The 26091-nt window shown below is 36.8% G+C and overlaps 1 protein-coding gene across 2 annotated transcripts in view; it reads left to right on the top strand.

Annotated features, from left to right (window-relative positions):
* CPNE8 (copine 8) overlaps positions 1–26091 on the top strand; it is a 79953-nt gene that overhangs the window by 34845 nt on the left and 19017 nt on the right. For both annotated transcript variants that reach the window (XM_048301992.1, XM_048301993.1), the window contains 7 exons: positions 2276–2339; positions 4999–5102; positions 6901–7005; positions 10303–10344; positions 16047–16122; positions 18799–18852; positions 22949–23010. In XM_048301992.1, coding sequence (XP_048157949.1) covers positions 2276–2339; positions 4999–5102; positions 6901–7005; positions 10303–10344; positions 16047–16122; positions 18799–18852; positions 22949–23010 — 507 coding nt within the window. The remainder of the gene's footprint in view (positions 1–2275; positions 2340–4998; positions 5103–6900; positions 7006–10302; positions 10345–16046; positions 16123–18798; positions 18853–22948; positions 23011–26091) is intronic.

Below are 26091 nucleotides of genomic sequence, written 5' to 3'. Positions count from 1 at the left end.
ACTTGACTGCCATGTGTTACAACTGCAGGCAAAGGGGCACAGGGTTCTCCATCAGGTGGCAACTGTTTGGTGATCACTGTCAGAAGTGGGGTTTGCCTATCAACAGTTTATTTCTGTTCCCTAGCTCTTCAGGAGGTGATCAGAGTTACATTTTTCACCATCAAGCATCTGACACAGTAATCTTCTGGAAGTGGGATAAATCTATTTGACTTTTCACACTAAAGATGATGTTTGGTATTTTTTCTTCAAAGTGCTGTCACTGCTCATCCAAGGTCTCTTATTTGGCCCTAATGGCACAGTCGACTGGGCTGAAATACTTCAGTTGGAAGAATTTTAGTTCACGTGGTGGTAATGTGATACTGGTGCTTTCTATTTGAGTTGGCATAACCTATGGAACTGTGGTGGAGAGAACTTCTGATTTTTTAGTTACACTTCTGAGATTTCAATTTCTTCTTTTCTTGTCAAAGCCAGGATTGTGGTCATCTGTTCCTGAAAACATTTTGCCATATAAGGTCAATATCACCCTGATAAATAAGTAGTTTATTTCTTTTTCTGTTTCTTCAAAATTTCAGAATTTTTTAAAGTCTCAAGAAGTACTGTTCAAAAGAAAAAGTGGAGCTTTTTCTTCTTTAGAAAATCTGAGATCTCAATTTCAATATCCTGTTGATACAGAAGCTAAAATGGGTAATTTTCAGTGTTGAGCTGTTGAAGGGTCACATATTTAAAACCATATGATTTGATAGAACTGTGAATTGTCCTGTGTAACATTTGGAACGATCAGATTATTGTTTCCTGTTATTTGAAGAAAATTACCCTGTTTTGTCTAAAAGTATTGTATGTTATGAATCATGTGTTAAGTGGAAGAAGACCATAAGCTTAGTATGTATTTTAAATTTTCATTTAAAATTTCCCGACAAAAACTTGAATAGTTTCCTTTTCTGCTCATTTTTTTGTGAAACTCAGACTTGCCATGTAGTCCTGAGGAGATCCTGGAGAGCAGTCATGTACCTTTCTGATTACTGGCAAATGACTGCAGGGGTATAGGGGGAGCATTCTCAGATCTATTCCTCATAGACTGAGCATCAACATTTGAACAAGAGTTTCAGTGAGCCTGCATAAATTTGTATCAATATTTGCTCCTATATTCATAATTTCTAAACTTTTTCTGTTATTTTCCCTCCAGTTCTTTTTTATACCACAATCTTGCTAAATTTATTTCAAGTTGTAGAGCATTGTAGAATTCAAAAGGATGAAAGAAACTAATAAACAAAGAACAACAGTAAATATTTACATGAATGTTTTGTCATAACAGAAGTTTGGGAGTGCCCTCTAGTTCTCTTAGAAAAACCTAAAAAATACAATAAATTTGAAAATACTCTTACCATAATGTGATCTTGGAAAGTAATTTTATTCAAATAATAAATTATTTTCAAGAAAGATTTAAAGAAATAAAAAACTAGAAATAAAATGATCATAAGGAAGAGCATTAGTTTTGAAGAAAAGCTGTAAGTAACTGCCAAGGTGTGTGCTAATGGACACACAGGTAGGCACTAGGATATTACAGAACTTCTCATTTATAGTATAGCATTATGCAAAAAGTTGCATCAGTATTGTACTTCCCTCTGCCTTCTGTGTTGAGTGTGTCCCCCTTCAAAAGGCTGCTGGCACTGAATACTATCAGATTATGTGTGGGTTTTCTGTTCCTCTGCTGCTTTTTATGCTGAGGAACTGTTTTGGGCTTTCTGGTGTTGCAGCATATGTTTTTAATTGCTGTCTGGGTGAATTATAATTTATTTTGCAACTCCTATATCAGATATGGTGGTGAGATTATTATATGTCTTCATAGATATTTCAGAATAAATGTAAAATAACACTGGTGTATACTTTTAACTATATTTTAGTTATATGTTTAAGTAAAATTTGCAAAAGGATGTTTTTCACAAATCAGTTGTAGAGTCATCTCTAAAGGAAACATCAGTGGGAGAGTGGACAGTAGAATTCTGGTGTTATTTCAACCTATTTAAACTTTTAATGCTGTTTCCTTTAAAATCAAAACTGGGTTGTTTCTTGCTAGTTTGAATAAATATGCAACTCATTTACCAATTCACTTAGGATAAACCAACTTTTTTACACAGCACAAGTGGCAGAAAAGGGAAACTGTATTGCCTACCATCAGCTTTGTGACTTGAAAACTTACCTTGGGCTCTCTGTGTCAGTTGTAACTTTCATATGTGATATTAAGGAACTAAGGTGATGTGGTTGTGTTTTCTCACAGAGGAATTCCTGGGAAGAAATGTGGAACTGTCATAGTAACAGCAGAGGAACTAGGGTGTTGCCGAGTAAGTGTGCTCATTGCTTTTCAAAAATAAAATGAAAATTTTTTTGTGATTTACACTGCACTAGATTGTTAACGGTATCATTTATAAATTTACATTTTGTGATTTGTGTAAGAAGCTAGAATACTTCTTTCCTATAAATTGCTCTTAGTTTTAGAGAGAAGAAGCAGAAAGAAGCAGAGGCCAATGCTCAATCTCTCTTGCATTCTCTCTGATGTTCCTTCATGTGCTCACTCTCTCACAGTCTCTTGCAATATCTCACCAGCTGTCACATACTTGATCTTCTGGATTTTTGTTCTTTATCCAGACTTTTGCGGCTCATATTCAGAATGGCAAAGAATTTTGGAATCACTGAATTGCTGAGGTTGGAAAAGACGTTGGAAGATTGTCTAGTCCAATCCTCCTGTCCTTCTTAGAGCAAGTTACTCAGGGCTCTGTGCAGTTGGGTTTTGAGTCCAAGCAATCTCCACAGTCTCTCTGTTTCAGCATTTCAGCACACTCCGCGTAAAAAGGTTTTTCCTTATATTTAGGTGGAATTTCTCGCATTTCAAGTATGTACCTATTGCCAATTTTTCTTCCACTGGATACCACTATTCAGAGGCTGTTTATTCCCCAGCATCAGGTACTTATACAAATTGATAAGCCTTCTGTTTTCCAGGCTAAATAATTTCAGCTCTCTCAGCCTCTCCTCAGATGAGAGATGGTCTAATCCCTTAATCATTTTAGTGATGCTTTTGGTGGAATTGCTTCAGCATGTTTGTGTCTTCTTTGTACTGGGGAGCCTAGAACAGTGCTCTGGGAATGAACAGTACTCCAGGAGTGGCCTCACCAGAGCTGAGTCATTTCCTTCAACTTTCTGTCAGCACTCTTCCTAATGGAGCCCAGGAGGCTGTTGGCCTTTGCTGCCAAGGGCACATTGATCAACTTGGTGTCCACCAAGCCCCCTCAGTCATTTTCTGCAGAACTGCTTTCCAGGTGTTTGGCCTGCAGCCTGTACTGGTACACAGGGCTATTCCCCTCCAAGTGCAGTACCTGGCATTTCCCTCTTGAACCCCATGAGGTTCATGATGGGTAGTTTTTCCAGCCTGTACAGATTCCTCTGAACAGCAGCACAACCATCTGTTGTATAAATGGCTAGTTCTAGTTTTGTATTGTTTGCAAACTTGCAGAGGGTCTGCTCTGTCCCATCATCCAGATTGTTAATGAAGATATTCAACGTTCTTGGCCCATTTTTGATACCTTGGGTTCACTGCTAGTGACTGGTCTCCAGGTGGGCTTTGTGCCACTCAATGACCCTTTGAAGCCCAGCAGTTCAGCCAGTTTTCAGTCTCCCTCACTGTCCAGTTATCTAGTCTATAATTCATTAGTTTGTGAACAAGGATTTATAGGAGACAGTGTATAAGGCCATTCTAAGGTGGAGTATAAACAACATCCACCCAGTCAGCCACTCATTTTGTGAGGAAAGGCTTCCAGTTGATGAGGTGTGAATTTCCCCTTTGTAAATCCATGCTGTTGTCTCTTAGCCACCTTCTTCTTTTTCATGTATTTGCAAACGTTTTCCAGGATTATTTGCTCTATCATCATCTCAGTGATTGAGGTAAAACTGGCTTGGATCCTCTTGCCCTTTATCAGAGACAGGAGAATTTCCCCTGAACGTCCTAACTTTACAAAGATAGCTGAAAGTGGCCCCACAGTAACAGTAGCCCACTCCATCAGCACTCTCAGGTGCATCCTGCCAAGTCCCATGGACTTCTGTATGTCTGATGTGTTTAAATGTTCCCTTTCCTGGTCCTCCTCTACCAAGGGAAGTTATCCTTATTCCAGGCTTTCTCAGGTTCCCAAGAGTATTGAAGGCAAATCTTATCAGTAAAGACATAGAAAGCATAGAAAGCTATGAGAAACATGGACCTTGCAATGTCCTTTGTCACCTGTCCTTTGTCACCCTGCCCCACTCAGCGGTGAGCCCACATTTTCTGTCATCATCCTCTCACTGCTGTTGCACCTGTAGACCTGTTTATGGGGCACAGTCTGGCAGCAGGCCCTGCCCCAGTTAGCTGCAGGTTTATCTTTGCATTTATAATCCTTTTTTCATTCTTGACTTTGCCCAAAGAGGTGACTTGTGTGACTTGCAGTTTGCCTGATTACAGCGAAGAAACTTGTCACCTTATTTGTTGTCAGATTGAATGTCCTTGGTACCTTTCAGGCTCATTTACTTGAAGGTTCCAGACTCTTTTTAAGAGTTGGCTGCTCAGCTGTTTGCTTGATGGGCAGTAGGAGCAGACAACAACAGGTCTAAGTCACTGAAGGAATGAGGCTGAGTTGTGTCTCACTGGAGTTTTTAAAATTAATTCTAATATACTTTCTTGCCTGTGTATCTCCTTCTTTCAGAATGCAGTTTTGGATGTCAGGAAATCCTTGAAAAATCCTGAGGCATTTTACCGTAGAAAAATTTTCTTCCTCTGGTGTCCCCTACAAAGGAATTCTTGGTTCCAGCCATTCAGACTGCACTATTAAGACATTGCACAAATGTGAATATGTAGAGGGCATTTAGAAGACAGATACCCCCATTTATTTTGTTTTCTATTTGCATAGTTTCGTCAGGTTTTTTTTTTGTGTAGTAAACTGCATGCTGTCTGTAATTTTTCTTTATTACCCATTTCAGGATTCAGTTTTAATGCAATTTTGTGCAAACAAGCTAGACAAGAAGGACTTCTTTGGGAAATCTGATCCTTTCCTTGTATTTCATCGAAGCAATGAAGATGGCAGGTAGGAGCTTGTTAAGTATTTTTGCTGGTAATCACTAGGCAACTTAATTATTTACAGATGGTAATATAGTTTTCATTTTTTCTTTACATTTTTCAGATTAAGCTGTATTAGTTAATGTTTGTTGGATTTCAGTTTGTCATGTTATGCAGTATGGGAATAAAACTATGGCAACAAATTGATCAAATACTGCAGTTCAGGGTTTTAAGAGGTAAATGTCTTATAAATACAGAGCACTATGAAAATTAATTGTAATAAAATAGCTAAATAGTGTTACTTTTGCTAAGGTATAGTATGCATTTAAAGAGAAGTCTCAAAGTGTAGCTGCAAAATATGCTACTGCTTAGAAATTGTGTTAGATAAAAACATTTTATACTGAAAATTTAAATTTGGAAGTATCTTATATCTTTTTGACAGAGTTCTAGGAAATTGAATTCAAAAATACCCTGAATAGAATTTATATTTTTTACAAATGGCTATTTGCTACATAATTTGCTGAAGTAGACTAATCTCTTCTGTTGCACTCCTAAGACTTGACATGCACTGGTCAACACAACACTGCCTTTGTGGGTCTCTACTGGCAGTTTAAGATTTCCTGGAAACTGCAAGTCCTCACGTCTAACATTATCAAACCAAAGGCTAGACATGTATCCCGCTACTTTTTTCTGTAGCTTAACTGGAACAGTTGTTAACATAAATCTATGTATGGGGGTGTGTGTGTGTTCCCTTCTCTTTTCCTCTTGGAGGCAGATTCTAGAAACAGTTTCCTGAGTATACACTGCCTATCTAAAACTGCAAGTCTGGAGGAGTTATGGCTCCTTTGTGAGTGGCATTAAGGTCACTGGTGGAATTTTTCTGGGCATTCTGGGAGTGCTGGTATGTGCAGCCTCTCTTGGCCTTGAGTGCCATTCTTCCCCACTTCCTTCCGAGGGGTGAGTGTTGAGCCAGTGATTCTTTACTGGTCTCTTGAATCCAACAGGATGCTGGGGCAGTACTTTTGCACCTGTGGCAGAAGGATACTTCTTTTTTTGTTTCTTAGCTTCAGGCATGTCTTCTGAGTCATAGCCAGGATAAAAGTGTAGGCCTTTAGGATGCAAGGAGGGCATTCCCTCAAAGAATAACTAGTATAACTGTATGAGGAATTTCAGTAATGATCTCACCAGTAACTTTGTCTCTTGTTTTCTTTTGAACAATTCAGTCCCCAAGATGATAGTTAAAAAGAGGTGTTTTAATTTTGTGTCATTTAGAGAAAGGAGAATGCATTAATACAATTCATGAGAGAAGGTGATCATGGAATCTCAGAGAGGCTTATATGTTTTACCTAAGACAGTCCTGGTTAAAAAATCATGGACATAAAATGGGGAATAAGAATCTGAAAGCCATCACTCCTTTGGCTCAGTTTCTTAATCTCTAAGCAAGAATCAGATCCTCACAAGATCTGTTTCTTTCTGGATCTGTGACTGATTCCTGGATGTAAAAGGTCTGTTTAAACAAGTGGGATTGCTCTTCCCTGAGATACTCACTGAATGGTTATAGTTCCTGTTGAAGTTTTGGGCAAAAACATTTTAGATTTAGAGTTGTTTAGCACTCTAGTCTGTAATCTCTCTCAAGTGGGTCTCTTCAGTCTTCCCTTCCTTCTGATTTCACCATATTTCTTTTTTTCCTACCTTAAATTTTATATGGATATTGCATGTATGAATGATTACAGTTCTTTTGATTCCATCTTCGATGACTCAGAAGAATAAGTAAATTAATACAAAATATATATTTCTCTTTTGTTTGTTTGTTTGTTTAATTACAGTTTTACAATCTGCCACAAAACAGAAGTTGTAAAAAATACATTAAATCCGGTGTGGCAGGCATTCAAGATTTCTGTCAGAGCACTGTGTAATGGAGACTATGACCGGTAAGCTGCGGCTTAAACTTTTCTTAGCATATACAATTTTTTTCTCCCTAACTTGTGTGTTCTTTTGTGTGTTAACTTTTTCTACGCAGTCCAGCCCCTGGTGTTATTTAATCAACATTTTGAAAGGATAATATGTGTTCAAAACCATTCATCACATTAAAGAATTTAGAAAAATAAAGTAAGTAGGCTAAATCTGTAGGAAGTGCTAGTGGTGTTTTTTGGAAAAAATACTTTGCTCCCTATGGTGTGAATTAAAAACAGAACGAAAAGACAAATTTAAAGCATGGCCTCTGTGACAAGTGTACACAAGCATTTTTTAATGTTTGAATGAAAAACAATGATGATCTGTTTTCTTTGGGTGACAATGCAATGTCAGAGGATGCTGATAAATGAAAGCCTTTTAAATACATAGGTCAGTAGATGAGAAACACAAAAGGTAGTCATCTTCAGATTTGAAGTTTTCAGTGATGCCATGCAAAAGGATCTATCTTTAGGTGGTAATAATACCATGTTTTTAATCAACATTTTACCACTAATAATAAGCAAATTAGTTGAATAGAAATGGGTATTTTTAGACTCCTTAAAAATGGCCATGTTGGTTACTCTTTCAATTAGATGCTATAAAAACGAAGCAATTTTGTAACAAGCATGTTCAAATAGAATTTTTTACTTGTATTTGGGTTAACGTGCAGAATGCACAAGCAAGATAATATTCATTAAGCTAGTCTCTGGACACTGCACTGTTTATCATATTAAAGAAAAACAGTTTTCATAATAATTAGAAAAGATGTTTTGGTACAGGCATACTGAAATAACTCCAGCATTCCAAATTAAGGGAGCTAAAAAGTGTAGTAAGACTCCTGAAATTATTGTGTGTCTACTGTTGACCTGCTTTCAACATGACGCGCTCAGTGAATAAAGGCTCCATGAAATTTCATGGTTTCATGCACCCTGCATGCAACAATCATGCTTCAAATTAAGAAATAGTCATTAGCTGTCAGATTAATTCAAATTAGTATCTTCTGATAGTCCAGAAAAAACTTTGGAGGTTTGGGTTACTTTTAGTTAGAAAACTCTTTCTTTCTAAAGGTAAGGATTAACTTCCTGGCCTCCATGTGATAATACATAAAAACACAAACCCCAAAGGTCTCTGTCAGATAATGATAGTTTCACTGATAAAATTTTGGTGCTCTGGGTTCTGTGATAGATGTGAAAGGTGGGAATAATGTCATTAGTAAAAATATATCACAGTAAGTGTTTATTCTGGTGTTAGGGAGACTAACCCCTAGTTAACCCCTAACACCAGCTAGTGCATGCTTCTGAGAGAGCTCTGTCTACTTTTTCATTATGGAATGACCAGGATTTGCTTAATTTTTCTCAAACTATGCAGTTATACAGTGTTTTCAGACATCACAGGAATGGCATTTCAGTACTACAGTAGTACTTAATGTCTAATATCTTTGCTCTTTCTTTCTCTTAGTCTGAGCTCTCAAAAAACACTTACAGTTATTTTCTGCATAAAAGTTTTAAAACAGAGATACCCATCTCTAACCTTGATTATTTTTAAATGAAAGGGTTTTTTTAAATATTAAAGTAGGAAACCCATCCTCTAAACTGTGTCCTTTAAGGTAAAGGTTAAGTATCAGTATATGAAGATTGGAAAGGCCTTTAATATCTTGCATGTCATGGAAAATAGATAAAAGTCAAGATCTGTAATTAATCCTTTAATATGAAATAAATTTCAGTAGAAAGAAGCTTTATTCAAGGATGAATTGCTCTTACTGCAGTAACCTGTCTGAAGATTCTTCTCAGGAATTTATCTTGATATTCTTAATAATTTATTTTAATAATCAAGAGTTTTCTCAGTGAGATGATTTTGCTATTTGAACACAGATTTGTAAGACAATTCAAAACTTAAATCCCCCTATACCTTACGTAAATCTTAACTTAGTGTGTTCTGTCTGTCGTAACAGGTTTTGAAACGTAAGTAAAATAATGGTTGTCTAGGGAAAAAAACTTCGCGCTATTGCCTTTTTTTGCTGAATTCCTTTGAAGATGAAAATAGTTTCCTTTGAAGGGTGAAATACTGGGTGGGATAAAAGAAGTTTGGAGTTGTTTTTCACTTCATTCTACAGAACAACTTTCACTTTATTCAGTTTTTATTCTAAGGTAACTTAAACCCAACCTGAATTATGCCAGAGGTATAAAATATAACAAATGGTGTGGTTAGGAGCCTTTAAACTTGATTTGAAAAGAGATACATCCAGACAAAGCAACTCCTTTACCTATTTTGGAATATCGTAAGAAATGTGAAAAACATCCAGGTGTGAATTTCTTGATATTGTATTGTATATAATATCAGCTGTTGCTCAGCTTTATCCCCAGAGTCCCTTCCTAGTAAAGAAAATTAGTCAATATTTATTTGACTGTATGTAATTGGAAAAATGAGGAGCAGCTTCCATGGAAGTAAATTATAAAGTAATTGCTTAGATTCTTGTCCTCTCTATTAATAAGACAGACCTGATTACTTCACTTCATGTGAATGTGTTCTGAAGAATAAAAGTAAGTTAAGTTGTTGCTTAAAATACAGGAGGTCTGGAGGTGTTATTTTTCTACCCCATGTTCAGTTCATTTTAGGCCAAATGGGATTCACTGTTAGTGGTAGTTGAATTTGCTTGCATATATACTCTTTCTGTAGTAAAAGGAGATGAATAACGCTATATATTATCTCCATGTATCTTTCCTGTTTCATCAAGGATGTTGACAATAATATGCTCTGTAGTATTTGCATTTTAAGAAATACACTCTTAAAGTAAGTATGTAAAATATGAGTGATCTTTACTTGGGAAATGTTTGCTTTCTACACTTGATCTGTTTCCCAGTCAGGCAAGGTTAGAGCTGTCCTCAAGGGTTCACTTTACTTACTCATAAGGAAACAGACAAAATGTGTTCTTGAAAACTTTGACAATACTTTAAGGTTTAAAGAATCATTTATGAAAAAAAAACCACAGAAAATTCAGAGCATCAGCACGTAAAAATATATTGGTTAAACTTCCAATGTGTTTTATTGTTTTCCTAGTTTCCACAGTATTTAACTATTGATTTATGGAGATGTGTTGTGTAACCTGACAGGCTATTTGCTGCCCCATGAGAAATGACTGAAAAATCCTGCTTTTTGGATTTGGCACAATTGATGCGCCCATATGCTATTAATCTTAAAGGTAATCCGGGTACATATTTAACATTTTAATAGAGCTGTGTTGTTGTTTTGTTTTTTTTTTTTTTTTTTTATTTTAGGACAATTAAAGTAGAAGTGTATGACTGGGATAGAGATGGAAGGTAAGACATTTTTTCTGTTAAACTTAAGGGTTATCCATGCATGTTTATACACATTTTAATACATATAAGTATTTAGTGTCCAGTATAATATTAGAGAAAGTTAGTTATCAATATTTAGATGTACAGGTACTGGAAAAAGTTCTGCTGTGATACAGCTCTGTGTTTTGCACTTGTGGTAAATACTGATGCCTTGGCCTATTTAAAACATGCTGTGTGTATATTCATCCATGGATCATGATAAAATGCATGTGCCTGCAGTGGCTACTCATGGTGGCCTAAATATTGTGATGTAGAAGCCACCTATTAATTGTCTTAATTTCAGATTGGGTCTGAATGTTCATTTCCATGTCTGTCTTCATCAAAACATTATTGTAAACTCTGGAGTTGGAAGATCTGAGTTTTGTATAACTCCCCTTGAAAGAGGACAGTGAAATATATGTGGACTTTCTGTTGCTAAATTCAGGAGGGATATCTGTTATTCTTAAGAGCTGTGAACTTCAGTGTACTGGCTGTACATTTTTGTCTGAAGGAATGAGCCTTTCAAATTGCCTTTATTTTGACAAACAAGGTAGAATTATTTTTTAACACACTGGATCAATACCTCTTGTTCTTTTAAAAAAGCTTGAGCTTCTATCTTAATACTTTGATTAAAAACTGTACTCATAAATCTTGGTACTAGAACTGAAATGTAATACAGTAATATGTTTATTTCTATTTATCTTTAAGTTGGTCTGTCTTAATTATTTCATATTTATATTTTTTAAAATATATGGATATGCACTTGCATTTTGATTTTTAAAATTATGTTATTTATTCTACAGTAATGTCTTTAATACTACCAATACAATTTGTTTCTAGTATTATAGATAATGATAGTTGGCTTCTGTGGCAACATATCTTGTAATCATAATAGGCAAATTTATCCTGTGCTACTGTTCATTTCCTTGCTGACAAGATCTAAACGCCTATTCACTTTTCTCAGGTTGTAATTTTGTCTTTTTGGTTCCATCATGAAGCCTGTTGATTTATAAGCATTCTTATATCATGTTCACCCTCTATGAATACCTGCTAGTGTAAATTCATCGTTGTAGATCAGATATTCCCTGGAGAGACAAAATAACATATTCTAGCAATTAAAATAAGTGTATTTAAATTTAAAAAGCCACAGTAGCAAAAAATCATTGCATCCCTGTTAGAATTTCTATTAACCTTCTTTTCTCAATGAGATTTGGCAAATCCTTAAAAATTTTATACATTGGTGCTTTTGTGTATAAACCACATTTTTTGAAAGTAAGCTAGCAATGAAAAGTTAAATCATATTGCCAAGTTAATAAAAAATAAGGGTTATATTTTATCAAGCTATCAAACTCCATGTGCGGTCTCACTTTGTCCAAAATCTCTAAGATGAAAAAGAAAAGGAAGAAGTCTGACAAATAACACTAAGTAACTGCAAGTCTGAGTGAAATCTTGAACATGCTGTGGATTTTAGGCAATCATTAGCCTCTTCACTCTCAAGTAGTTTCAATTATTATCTGTGTTTGCTCACATCACAGTCTGAATACCTATAAAATTAGTATCTAAAAAACAAAAAGTGAAGGATACCATTTACATGTTTTTCTTTTTATTCTAATGGTATGAATTTTTTTTGCTTTTTGCTTTCTGTCTTTTTTTGAATTTAGAAGCAGACCGAGCACTGACATCTTACATGTTAAATTTCTCTGAAAGATGAGACAGCACTCATCTCATGTGACTTCAGACAATGCAAAAATCAGACACGTAGATTGAACTAATCATTTAAGCTACTTCAGTGGCTTACAGGGGAAAATAGCCTGATTGAATCCATCCTACCTGGAATAAATTGCCAGTTGATGGTGCCTATAAACTTGCTTAGTGACCATAGCAAGAACCTAAGTGCCTGATTTAACTTTGACATTGCCAAGTATATCTGAAATGAATCCCTTTCAAGAGTTACTCTAACAATTTTTTGTCCAACTCTGCTGTGCCTCAGTTTATATTAATTCCCATTTGTGATGGACAGTTTTTTATAAGCTGTTGTTACATCTGGATGCCTCACCATGCTGAATCTGTTTGCTCCAGAGATATGCAGCCTGGGCAGGACCAATCTTTGAAAGATTGCCTGCTCTCAGATAGCAAAGCAAGTTAGACTGAATATTACAGGCTGTTCTGCAATCAGGAAGACAAAATTACTGTGCATATACTTGATTTCTGAATCATGACTTGACTTGGATTTTGACTTCCTGAGTGTTGACTAAGAAGTTTTTTTTCCCTTTTCCCCATTCTGTGGTACCTGTGCTTTGAAAAAATAGCACCATGGTGCCTTGGGTTGAGCTTCTTACTTCATGTTCCCAAATTACATTGTTGGGAGTAATTGTAATGTAGTATCATGATCATATTATCATCAAATAGTTCTTACTTATTTTCAAACATCACATCGCATTCTTGACAGGAAGTAATGCATACCCTTTGTAAAATTAACACTGTCAATTATGAAACATCTCTTCATCTCAAACCAGTTTTTGCACAAAACTTGTCAAAATGTGGACAACTTGTTCTGATGCCTTTTATTGCTTCTAGGAGCTGTGACAAACCCCAAAATATCTGATGCTATAAGAAGTCACAAAAGTTGGTTTTGTTACTTGGGGCAAGCCCACTTGTTTGACACCGTCACATTTTTAGGGTTTTTTTATTGAGTATCCTTATGTATGAAGCACTTGCAGACAGGTTTAACAGAAAGAAAAAAATGAGGTAGTGCACAACTTCACATCAGTAATACTATGATGTTCTCTCTGAAAGCTTTTTCATTTAATTTCAGAAAAAATGTCTCTCAGCATACATGTTGCAAAAGTAATTTTGCAGTCTTGATGCTTCTGATCTCTTACATAGAAAAAGTGTGTTTGGGGGGGTTGTTGAGTTATAAAGTTGTAAATATTGTCATGCTAACCTGGGGCCACAGAAGCATTCATCTGAGCATATCAACACTGCAGGAGAGATTTTAAATTTCAGATTCTAAGCTCTTTCAGATTCTAAGCTCTTTCACCTTATTCTTTTCTAGCTTAATTTTTTTTCATCTAGCTTCCTTCTCCAGCTAGATGGTTGATTTTTAAGTTCTTGCATTTTCTCCTTACTCACTGACATACTCCTGATTATGATTGTTCTTTCCTCTATTGTTTCCTTTTCCTTTAGATAGTAAAAAAAAAAAAATCAAAGTTAATACAATTTTGAAAGCGATTTGAAGGCTAAAAGTGGAAAACTTAGGGAGATGGGCCTCAAGTGATAATTTTGTGTGCTAAGACTCTCTGGTTCAGTGTTCTGATATGCCACTCATGGACAAAAGTCTGTAAGTCTAGGAATATTTGGTGTTAGGAAGGCAAATAGAATAAGTACTTTGGATTCTCAATCTGCAGACTAATAAGGAGATCCATTTGCTGAAGTGTGATCATTAATATTAAGATATTTTCTTAATGAGGTATACATCTGGCAAAGGCATATTTTGACCAACAGGCACTCAGCCTTCACAGCCAGCCTAGTGGAGGGACGTACAGCTACCTGAATATTGAGTGTAAAGATCCAAGGTGATCTTTTAAGTGCAGAGGGCTCTGAAACTGGTTGTGTATGCCCATACCTTTTTTACGTGATTCATCAGAGGAATCTTACCTTTCTAGCTCAGATCTTGTCAGTGTTTGTGTATAGCCATAGGGAAAGGAGGCTTTTCAGTGTCTTGTAGAATTAAAGGAGCAATTTACTTTTAAGCATTGCAGATTATTTTGCTCCCCAGAGACAGTCTTGTGTGGAATGATGTTTCCTGTTTGCTGCAACATGTTTGTAGGCAGCCATTGAACTATTGCTTGAATTTCTGCCTTTGAAATATACTATCTGATTTGAAAATATAAGGTTAGAACTGTTATGAGAGGGGGAGGTTCCAGTTTAAGCAATATACATTTTTCTCCAGTGCCATGGTTACCCAAGGTTTTTACACCTCGTGTGCTACAGCCCCAATAGAACCCAAGTTCCATAGCCTGTATGGATGGCTTCCTCTGTTCCCTGCTTAAATAGTCCTTGCAGTCTAGAGAGCATTCAAGCAGGAATACACCTCCAAAATACGTTTCTTAAGAAAAGTCTTTATCTTGGAAGCAATTTCCTGATCTCCCAGCTGAAAGGGGAGTGCTTCATGGGAGGTGGTCCCTTCTGAATCTGGGTAATGAGGAATATCTTTACCCTATAGTTTTCTCAAGCTTTCTTACAGAATGCTTTGCTTATTTTGTATTAGCATGATGACTGACCCCTGAACCTTTTAGTTGTTTGATTTACATTTTACATTACATTTGATTACATGATTTTTTTGAATTCATGCTGGTTTCAGAAAATGAGATTTATATTTGAGGTGATTTTTAAAAATTTCCTTATGAATAAAGCAAGAAAGAATTTTGATGTTGCTATGGATTGTTTCCATTTTTCATCTTCTTGCAACATTCAGATTTATTTAAATTTAATATTTATAACTTAATTAGGACTGTGCTGTATTTCTTAAAAACAAGTTTTGCAAGTCACAAAGTCAGGAAACTTTGACTGTCTCTTGTAGTTTACCATTGGAGGGAAGGTAAAACAGTCAGCTTCATAGCTTGCCAGATGTGGAGACAGTGTAGAAGAAATACAGCTCCTTGTTAGGGCACAGGTGGGAAAACCTGGACCATCAGTAGGGAGAGTTCAGCTGGCCAGAACAGAGAATGGGAACAGACCTTGTGACTGCTGGGAGTTGTGTAGCTGACAGTTGGGGCACCCACCCCTGTAGTCCCTCCATTCCAGGTCCCTGTCTGAGATACAAACCTGCAGCTCGGTCACTTCTGGCAGCCCTGTGGTTTCTGTGCCCCACTTCCCAGACCCTGGGCACCTTTCTCAGTGATGCTTCACCTGCTACAACTCCCTCTGGCCACTGTGCTCACAGTGGCTCCTGGGCAATGTGCCAGCCCCTGTTCATGCAGTTTCTAAAATGTGGATGACAGCAGAGGAGTGCCAAATGTATTCTTGGAGCAGGAATAGAATTTAGAAAGGAGAAGCTTGATAACCACTGCTTACTGTTAGGTTAAGATCTGCTTTCCAGTAATACCATAAGCTGAGTAGCCTCAGTGGGTTGCTTTTCTCTTCCCAGGTGGGAAGACAGAAGCTGAAATAAGCTTTGGGTCTTCCCCTTAAAAGTTCAATGTTGTGTTACACAAATTGGTAGGGCTGGTCTTCTCTGGTTTAAGTTCTCCTTTCATACTTTCAGCGACTCCCTTTCTCTCACACAACTTCATACACAGTTCATAGCCTGTAGTTCCAGTGGTCATTCACTGAGGAAGTGGTGATAGTCTTTGGTAGCCTGCTCTGTTTTTTCAGATTCTATAACTTACATTGGAGTCAATTACTGATTTACAGTACAGTCCTCATTGTGCAGCTGAGTTAAGCAAAAGCCGTCAAAAAGATTTAAGCTAATACTTTTGAACTCTAAATTTGTATTACTAATAGGGTGAACAGAAACAGAGGGAGTAATAAAGATTTTTAAGCAAATTATATCTGTTGCCATTACTTGTTTCTTGGGTGTCAGTTCATATTGGCTGTGTGTCTCTTTTGCATAAATAGATAAAATACATGTTTAAATTCCTAAATGTTTTGCATTTGATTTGAAAATCTTGTTTTTCAAACAGCCATGATTTCATTGGAGAATTCACAACAAGTTACAGAGAGTTGTCGAGAGGACAGTCTCAGTTCAATGTTTATGAGGTAAGTGTTATGAGTATTTACTCACTCTCAGGAAATAAATGAGAAAACAACAGTGGAAAACACTGAAAGCAATGGAAACCTATTCTTGCCACTAATGAGAAGATGAGCCTGTGTGGCTATAACCTTTTTTTTTTTTTTTTTTTTTTTTTTGGCTTCTGTATGGTGTGCTGATCTTTGTTATTCCTTAAGGTATCTTTTAATTGGTCTCAGACTGCTGCCATTAAACTTCAGTATTTTCATAGGTGGCAACAAATATAATGGTTTAGATAAGCAGCAAAGAAGGCAGGGAAGGAGGTTGCTCCAATTATGTGCTGCAGTTTTATTTTGATGATGAGCAAAGGTGCTGCTGTGGAGAGCACGACAAAGATAAGTGAAAGCCATGGGATTTTTTCTTACTTAGATCCAAGATCAGCCCCAGAGTTACAGTAATTTACAATAGTTTCCTGTGAATAGTGTCATAACCAGGTTACTGTGTGCAGTGTAAATGTCCTCTCCTGTTGTATCACTGACGTGAATCCTACCCTACCAGGAATAGTCTGTCATAACATCTTAAGTATATTTTTCAATTTCCTAAATATAGTATCAGTATCATACTCTCAGCGACTTCCTACATTTCCTGAGCCTCTCATGTTTGCCTCCCCACACTGCAGTCCTCCATACTTGGGTACTACTGATAAGTCTGTACAGTATCAGAACAAAAGGTACTGGACAAATCCTTTTTGAAGTGTTTTGCTTTTACAAACCAACCCAAGGCAGGTGAGTGAGTGTCCCATATTTAAAGATAAGAAACATTGCTAGAACCACCTCTTTGCAATTGAGCTTTTTTTAACAGGTTAGAGTTCATGTAGCTTTCTAGGTTCCTGCAGGGATGTAAATATTTCAGAGGCTAAAAACTGTTGTTTAATTTCTAAAGTTACCTGAGATTTGAAAAGGCACACACAAATATTATAATAATTATAGTATCTTGAATTATAGGCAAGAAACAAGCTGTCGTTTAATTCATCTTTGCTCCCAAGTAGATGCCTTGTTTCCCGTGATATTTCACTCCAAGCTTTAGTGCAGTTCCTTGCAATTCCTAAGAAGCCAATTGTCAAGTTACCTGAAGCAGAAAGTTCAAATGAATCTCCTCTTTGGCATTTAATGACTGCTGGCAAGCAATATGCTGCTAATTCAGGCCTGACCATTGAATTCTGGAGAGCAGTGAATGAACTGCTGCAGGGCAGACAGGCAGCCTGTTACCTTCATCTTCATCTTCTGGGCAAATGTCAGCAGGAGTCACTTTCTGGCTAAGATTTTGGTTCAGCAAGAATTACTGCATTGTTTAATTGCTGCCATTACACAGACTTAATCTATTGCTCATCAGTGGCTGTTAAATGGAGGAGGAGGAGTTACTTGCGATTTTTTAAGTGTTAATGGCCTTACACGTGTAAAGGAGTAAAAGCTTTTCAGAATATTTACTGTATTACAACAGGGTGGCATACGGGGGGTTGGGGGGGGGGGGGGGAAAAAGAGTGAGTCACTTATTTAGCCTGTTTGGGAAGATCTCAAATCAGTTACCTCTTCCTGCCTTACATTTCATAGCTGTTCTGTGTTGTGCAAGGAATAGGATCTTTAAATGTAATTTCTTTTTGGTTAGGGAGAGAAAAGTTTTGGAAGACAAGTATTATTAATATGCCCATTTTCAGGCAAAATTCCTTAAATATTTTATACCAGATAAGCAACTAAGATTTCAGTTGGGAATGTTTTCATTCCTTATCATTTGCAGAACATCTGTGAGTAGTTTACAGTAAAACTTGGCAGTAAGCCACAAGGCTTTGAATTTCCTAGTTATATAGGAGATAGTTAAATGACCTAATTAACAAAATAATGTTTTGCTTCCAATTCCATGTGCATTTCTGGAAAAACAGGAGTACATTTTCATGTGTATGTAACAAAATTAACTGAGACTTGCCTTTGGTAGGTATTCAGAAGGGAAACAATTTTTATTGGTGGCTACGGTGAGAAATTTTATAAGTGTGGGTTCCAGATGTTCAAGAAAACTGTTCAATGCTTTATAGTCCAGTTCCATGAAGATTCTTGGGTATGGGGAGTGCACTGAGACCTCCCCCCTCCTCCCCCCCCAGCTCCTGTATGACAGTCAGGTGGTGGTCTTCAACATTTTCATGAAATTACTTATTTCATGAAATTTGATCTTCCTGTCAGCCAGATCCTGTCATTGAACTGAGTACAGAAACTGGGAGTAGAGCAGCTCTCATGTTTCTCAGGTGATGTGAGGAGCAGATGGAAACAGATTAACTGGATTGTGAAGAGATGCATTGTGAGATGATGAAGTAGTGACACCATACACTGAAACACTGGAATCAGGAATGCAGAAAAATGCACAATCTTGTGAAAATTCAAAGAGTGTTTCCCCAAGCACTCAGATATAATGAATGTTCTCATCTCTGTTGCCCCCATCTGTTGTTTGTCCAATGTGAGTATCAGCACTGGCTCACCTGACAGGTGCCATGAAGATAAATTCGCTGGTTTTCAACATGTGCATATCCCAGCATTGAGATGTATCAGTAAACAGGATACTGAATCCACTGAAAATAGAATACTTTCAGCATTGAAAATACCTTACACTTACCTTTATATTAGTTCATACTGCTTTAATGTTTGTATCTGTGTTTCTAGGTAATAAATCCAAAGAAAAAAGGAAAAAAGAAAAAGTATGTTAATTCTGGAACAGTAAGTAAATACATTTTATGTTACTGAATGTTTTTCTTTTTGCTTGAAACAGTGTAGTTGACTTGTAGTTTAACAGGATTAGAACAGAGCCTTCTGTCAAAGCCACAATAAACTACCAACTACACCATTTTTTCAGGGTTTTTTTTATTTGGAGAGTTTGATATAAAAGGTATCCAAGTGTACTGTTAGTTTGCCAGTGGTTTTCAAAATGAGCTCTACCAAAATTTCAGTCCAGTAATTGAAACTGTTGGACTGACCGTGTTAATTTTTATCTGAAACATACCTGCACTTCTAAAAGTAAATTTTATTTTAAATTTATCTGAACATCATTTATCAGAACATCATTTACAAAAAAGTGAAGATAAATGTTGAGGATTTGTGTATTGGAAAACCTAATTAGTTAAGAGATGTTTTTGGAAAACACGTCCACCATGTGGGTTTTTTCCACATGAGCAGTTCCACTGAAGTCAGTAGTGCTTCTTTCATGCTGAAAAGTAGCCTTGAAGGAATGTTTCAGCATTCTCACATTCTTGTCTTAAGTCTGTTTATCAGTCAGAAAGTAAACACTTATTCTTCTACCTCTGGTTTAAATTATAAAAAATTGGCAGAAGCAGCTTGCCTATTAAAATTTACCGTACAATATCTAATTCATTAGATAATTTATTCTTTGCTAACATATTCCTTTCATTGAAATCTGTCATATTAAAATAAAGTTACATTGAATTAGTGAGTCAGAAACTTACAGAGTGGTTATTTTCAACCAGTGCTAAAAGTGTACTCAAAATTATAGGTATGAAATCTGACTTAGGGTACAGAAGGGCAAAAAAATGTATTTTCACATTCAATTTTCTTGTTGATTTTGGTTTAAAATATTTTAACATCTTCACAGGTATCTATCTGCATTTGAAAGAAACGTATTTTACTTGTGTTTGAACAGGCAAAATCAACTGTGTCTTGTTGTTCTTTAGTCCAGTTACCTCAAAATTTCCAATAAACAGTTGTTAGAAATTTTCTTTCTTTTTTCCTGCTTTACTAGTGTCTCTTCTGTTGGTTTTGTAAATTCTTTTCGATATCAAGTCATTCTCTGTCCCCATTTGCCCTTACTTCTACAGTCCTTCAGGCTTCCCTTATGCTTCTCCACATGATCACTTTCTTATGTGTTTGCCTGGAGTTTTGTTTTTCTTCTCCTCGTCATTTACCTGAGATATTCTTTATCCCACAAATTTTCAAATTTTCAAGCCAGGCACTGAGACCATAATTTTCATTAATAGGAGGTAGAATTCTGGAGAACTTAAAGTGGATATAAATCACTGACTGCTATCTCACTGCTTCATTTAAGGACTATGTACATACCGTGCACATCTCAATTTATTATTACTTAAGGGGTCATTTTAAATTCACACAGTCAAGGTATATACTAGGCAGAAGTGTTTCAGAATACATGGTTACTTCTAAACAAAGCCTAGTAGTGAAATGACAAATTCACTGCATAAAACTTGAAGCATTGGTAGTCATTGTCTATACGTAAGTGTAGCGGGTTGAGTTTGAAACCGGGCGGAAACACCAATTAAATGTAGTGGTTTTGATTCAAAATATTCATTACTTACTTATTTTCCTTCTGTGAGGTAAGAATTAGGAGAAAAACAAAGCAGGCCACAAACCTTAAACAGTTGCAGTACAATGAAAGAGCTTTATTACTAACAGAATTAAAAGTAAAGAGAAAACAACAAAGCAAAATTAAAGTAAATCCCCCCCCCCCCCCCCCTCTTTCCAGCACTTCTCTCCTTTTATCCAGCTCACACAAGGGATAACAGAACATGGGATGTTAGTCAGTGTTGTAGTTCTTGAAAAGTCTCTCTCTTATGCTTAAGGAAAAAAGGGTTTTCCTTCAGTTGCACGTGGTTCCCAAACTGCCACCAATAGCAGACCCGCCCGGAAACAAACAGTCTGCTATGTGTAGACATCTCTCCCATGAAGAATTTCACAGTTCTTTCACACTACAGAACATAGGCCATCACATGGGGTTATTCATCTTTTTAAGGATAAGTTATTTTGGCCTGCACACAGAGGCTTTTCTTCGCCACAAGTCTCTAACAGCCTCTCACTGCTTCTATATAGCCTGGCATAGGCACTCTTCACAAACTTCATAGGCACACGTTGATTCTCCACCCCCCCCCCCCCCATGTTCTTCAAATGGATTAAAGAGACAAACAGTTTGTGGTATTACAGTTTCTTACCACGGCATGCAAGAAGGTTTCTTTTAAGCTGCGCGCCAGAATCGCGGCACCGCCCTCTTTTCTCCTGTCGCCATGCTCAGCTCCGTCCCACGTGACTCGCTTTCTCTTTCTCTCTGACTCTGAAGCCGCCATGTTGAAGGGTGTTCTTGTTCGGGCTTTACGGTGGGGAAAGCCTCGCTCCCTCTGTGCTGCTGGCTGCGTGGTGTCCTCTTCAGTTCAGCACGGAGTGTGCTGGCTGCAGACAGGAGGCTCTGCCGGCTCCCGCTGGCTCCGCCGGCTCCGCATGGAGGGGAGAGGGACCCGCCTGTCCCCAGAAGCCGCGCTGGATGGGTTTAGCTGTGAGCAGTCCATGGCTGGTTTGAGCTGCCTGCGGCTCTGGGACAGTCCCCCTCAGTGACCCAGGGTCCGTGCCGCGGCGATGGGAAAGGGGGAAAGGGGCAGTGGCCCCGGCCCGGCCCAGCAGGGCCGGGAGGCTCGGAGCCCCCCCACCTTCCAGCAGGCGAGCTCCGACCAAAAGGGGAAGTCCCGCCTTTCCGTGCGGTTTAAATATGTAAATTGTGAGAAGCGTAATTGGTCTTAAAGACTGTCCATCAACTCAGGGTCAACCCAACACAGTAAGTAAACACTTGGGCCACTTTGGGAGTTGTTTGTTTCCATTTTCTGACTTTTAAACTTCAGATGCAGTGAAAATATGTGCTTAAATTAATTAGGAACAAGATGACTAGCTGTAAGAATAGATGAACCATTAATATGACTGTGTCCACTGGGAAAATGCATAGAAATTTTGGGCTTTTTTGTGAGACTGTGCTACTGATAACCTGGTAGAACATTGTTATGGTCTTCTGTTCTCAACTAAAAGGGTAATTTCGTGGTTTAAAGCTTAGCTAATCACTCAATCACAGAGAGCTGTGACAAAGGAAGTAGGATGGAAGACTGCCTAGAAGTTTACTACCTGTAATCTCATTCTGAGTCTAAGTTTACAACATAGGAGTATTTTCAATTTTTATATTTTGCTGCAGGTGGAGGCAAAATTTTGTGATAGACTTCCATTCCATTTTTATTCTTTGTATCATTATCAGTGGATTTGCTTTGAGTAGTTGCTTAAGCAGTTTTCACTGACTGCTTGCTGCACTTATATTGTGAGACAGTTTATGTAAATAAAATTAAAATAATTTTAATTCTTTGCTTCATAAATACCGCACAGTATGTGAAGATCTTAAATGCTGGATCTTTTCCACTTGAGTTCATTCTTCTGTGACTTGATCACTGAAAATGCCAGTAACACCTTTAGATTACTCTGTCTTTTGGAGCTATATCATTTCTGAATGATAAAATCTGGGACTGCAGAAATTTCTTATCTTTTTATTTATATACATATGTTTGGTATATCTGTATACTTTACTAGATTTTTGCATTCTGGACTGGCATCAATACTCAATACTGCCTTTAATGTGAGATTAGTAATTACATAAATAATTGTAATTGAGTTCTTTAAACAGTGTTGGAGTGCTCATAGGGTAGATGCATTATCATGTACCCTGTAATATTCAATTGTGGGTGTGGTACACAGAGTTTAGGAAACATGCATGTGGTAACCTGCTCTGGAATACAGTCTTCTGCCCCTTACCTTTTCCTTAAATAAAAAAAAAAAAGGCAATTATAGACTTCTCAATTTGTCTGTTCCTTTCAAGAACTGCCTACTGAAATTATTTAATATCTTTTTTAATCTTCTTTTTTCCCTTAATACTGTAGGAAATTACGTCCTAAGGACAGAGATTGAAAAACATTGTGCTTATGTTTCTACTTGTTCAACTGGGAAACACACAATTCATGTCTGACTCTCTTTTATTTGCTTTCAGGTAACATTGCTTTCCTTCCTAATTGAAACAGAAGTTTCATTCCTTGACTATATTAAAGGCGGGTATGTGATTAGCAACAAACCTTTCTTGTTTTCACAATCTCATTATAGTTTTTGTTTATGTACTATTTGTTTATGATTCTAAGCAGCATCTGTAAGAAGCTGTATTATTTCCTCATTTTAGGAGCTGTTCTTTCCTACATAAAGCATGCAGATAGTTAGTAAGTTAAGTTATGGAACTTTGTTTATACTGTGGGAATTGGTGTTGATACTAAAACACTTGAGAAAGAGTAATGACCTCTGATCAGCCAGAGGAAATTTAATTAAACAAAAAGGAATTATCTATATATTATTAAATTATTAAAATGCTGTCTATTTCTTCCGTCTATACTGAGCTTTGGGGTATTTAATATTGGCATTTATTTAGAGCTTTTCCCCTTCAAAAACATTTTTTCAATACTAATTAAAATTTTTAACATGTTCAATTTCTCATTTATTGTCATTTTCTCTAAAGAGAAGTAGAGACAGAAGTGTCAAATGTCTTACGCTAGAGCATGACTGGAAATGAGACCAAATCTGAAAAATTCCTGGCTCTTAACATCCCTGCCAGAACACTGTACATCTCTAAAACAATGGAAATTTGTTTTACATTCCTAGGCACTTAATATGGATTTTTGGGGCATAAAGTCAGCGTATAGATTCCACATGTTTTTTTAGAACATTGATTACCTGTAAAGAAACAATTTCCATTTTTTGTTCCAGTCTTCAACAAGAGTTCAGCTGAAATAAAAAAGAAGTCTGTGCTGTGTTTTGACAGTAGCAATACAGGCCGTTGCCTTTGTTCCCAGCAGTGGCAATCGTACATTGCTGTTGTGGACTTTGACAGAAGTTGAAAATGGCCATCCATCCATGTTTACCAGAACTTCTTATTGATGGAAGTCTGTGTATGCACAAATGCATGAAGAAACAGTCCTGCCTTTAGTGCATCTGTTTCCTTCGAAACGTGTTGTACATCTATGCCATGACCACCCTATTCCCCATTCATTCAAAATTCATCTCTACTGGAAGAGCATGTGTAAGGAACTGAGGAATTGAGGTTTATGTCTAAATTTGGAAAGAGAAGAATATAGGGGCTGCTAATGTAATCTTTTCAGGGTGTAATCTTTTCCCAGTCCTCACGGAGATGTTACAGTACAAGTTGTTAATTATCTACATTCTTCAGAAAAATCATGTAAATTTTGAATCAAATCATATTGTGTTGTTCTTATTGATATTTTGTACATATCTCATTAATTGCAAGTCAAAGAAGACTTGTGATATTAATAAATTCCACTTAAGCTTTTTTCTGCTAGTTTTATAAAAAAGTAATATCATTCAGTAGAATGCTCCATATTTAAAAGTATGACCAGTAATAATTTAATTATTTTATACAGAATCTTTTTTCGTGATTCATAGAATTATTTCTAGATACATGCTAGTGAAAACTAGAAGTACTTGTATAAAACCTTACCTTTCTTTCTGCAACATAGGCAGTTATGTAAACTTGACAAGAAGGCTCAGACTCAGAGTTATTTTCCTGGCTTCTCCCTTCCTTTGTTTGTCTCATTTGATATTACTATGCATCAGTTACAGTTCAGTTGGCAAATTTTTGAAGGAAGGGGAAAGAGAAGATTTTGTCATTAATCAGCCTGTTTTCCCATCATGTCCTCCAAAATTGTTTTTCTTTAGTTCCCTGTTTTTCTTCCATTTACATAGGCAAAAGGTAGAAAACACTGATTCAGCAATAGGCACAATATTTGCTCTTCCATAAATGGATGTTTATAAAATACTTCATATTCAGAACTTCCACTGTAATTCATTTGAGGTGTCTGGAATTAATGCAAATGTCATGGAAATCTTGACAGCTTTAACAAATTAGGATTGCAATATTGATTTCATTTATGTTTTGAGTCTGCATCTGTTTAATTGGGATATTTCATTACCAGTATCATCAATATGATTGTTGTTTTCTTAAAGAACTTTGGAGAATGAAATAGAGGTTTGTCCATAAATTCAAATTTCATTTTACTATATAAAACAGGATTTTATAGCAGTATGGCAGAAAAGAGGAGGATGTCTCTTTTGCATCTGAATATTAAATCAAATGGTGCCATCTTAATAGCTGGCCTTTCCTTACATCTTGATACTTAATCACATATTTTGCCACACTGACCTTCCCACATTTAAAGTTGTGCTAAAATTCATGTATATTTTAAAATCACATTTCTCCTGCCACTTAATACAGCCTCAGTTAATAGCATGTTCCTATCAAAACACCTCCAAATATATGAACAGGTTCAGGAGTGTAAGGGATACACTCTTGAAGAGGAATGCGATTGAATTTACAGGAATGACTACTAAACCTACTTTAGCATCTACTCTTTTTTTGTCTGGAAGACCAGAGGCCACAAAGCTCCAAGACTTAGTGGACAGAAAAGATATTTCTGTGCAGAAGTTTCTATCTTGTTTCACATATTAGAAAAGGTAGTGAGCCAGTTATTTGTAAATCAGTAAAATTCAGTAGCTGAATCCTTTTGCAACTGAAGTATCCTTGTGATCTCCTGTCCCAGATTAGTGCAGGGTAAGAGGAAATGTTTTCCTCCCATCATGTTAAAAGCCTTACCTTTATCCAAGTTTTTAGAAATGAACACCTGTACATTCAAAAGGAGTTGGACACACATTTTTAACGAAACTGTATTGAATTGGTGGTCAGAAGGGAAGTTCAGAACTCCTTTCATGACAGCTATTTTAATCCAGGCAGCACACCATCCACTGTAATGGGAGGCATATTTGCTGTTCAGAGGAGACTTGGCATGAGGAAGTTACAAAATAAGGGCTGCTGTTGCTACGTATTTTGGAAGCTTTGCCATGTGTTTCTTGTATCCTTGGAGAGTAGCAAGGAGTAATAAAAGTATGTAAGAGGAAGAGCTTGTAGAGACTTTATCTGAAAAATCTTCTGTATGTTGTTACAGCGTTTGGCTCAACAAGCATCTGCAAAGGGGAAATTCTAAGTGACACTGGGTGTGTAGATGCCATGGAGAGAATGCAGCCTCTTGGTAGAATTAGTTACTCTGTCAGCTCTGTTGCAGAGTTCTTTGCAGTAAG

Source organism: Corvus hawaiiensis, chromosome 4, assembly GCF_020740725.1.
Source record: "Corvus hawaiiensis isolate bCorHaw1 chromosome 4, bCorHaw1.pri.cur, whole genome shotgun sequence".
NCBI lineage: Eukaryota > Metazoa > Chordata > Aves > Passeriformes > Corvidae > Corvus > Corvus hawaiiensis.
This window is presented reverse-complemented; position numbering and strand designations above follow the sequence as displayed.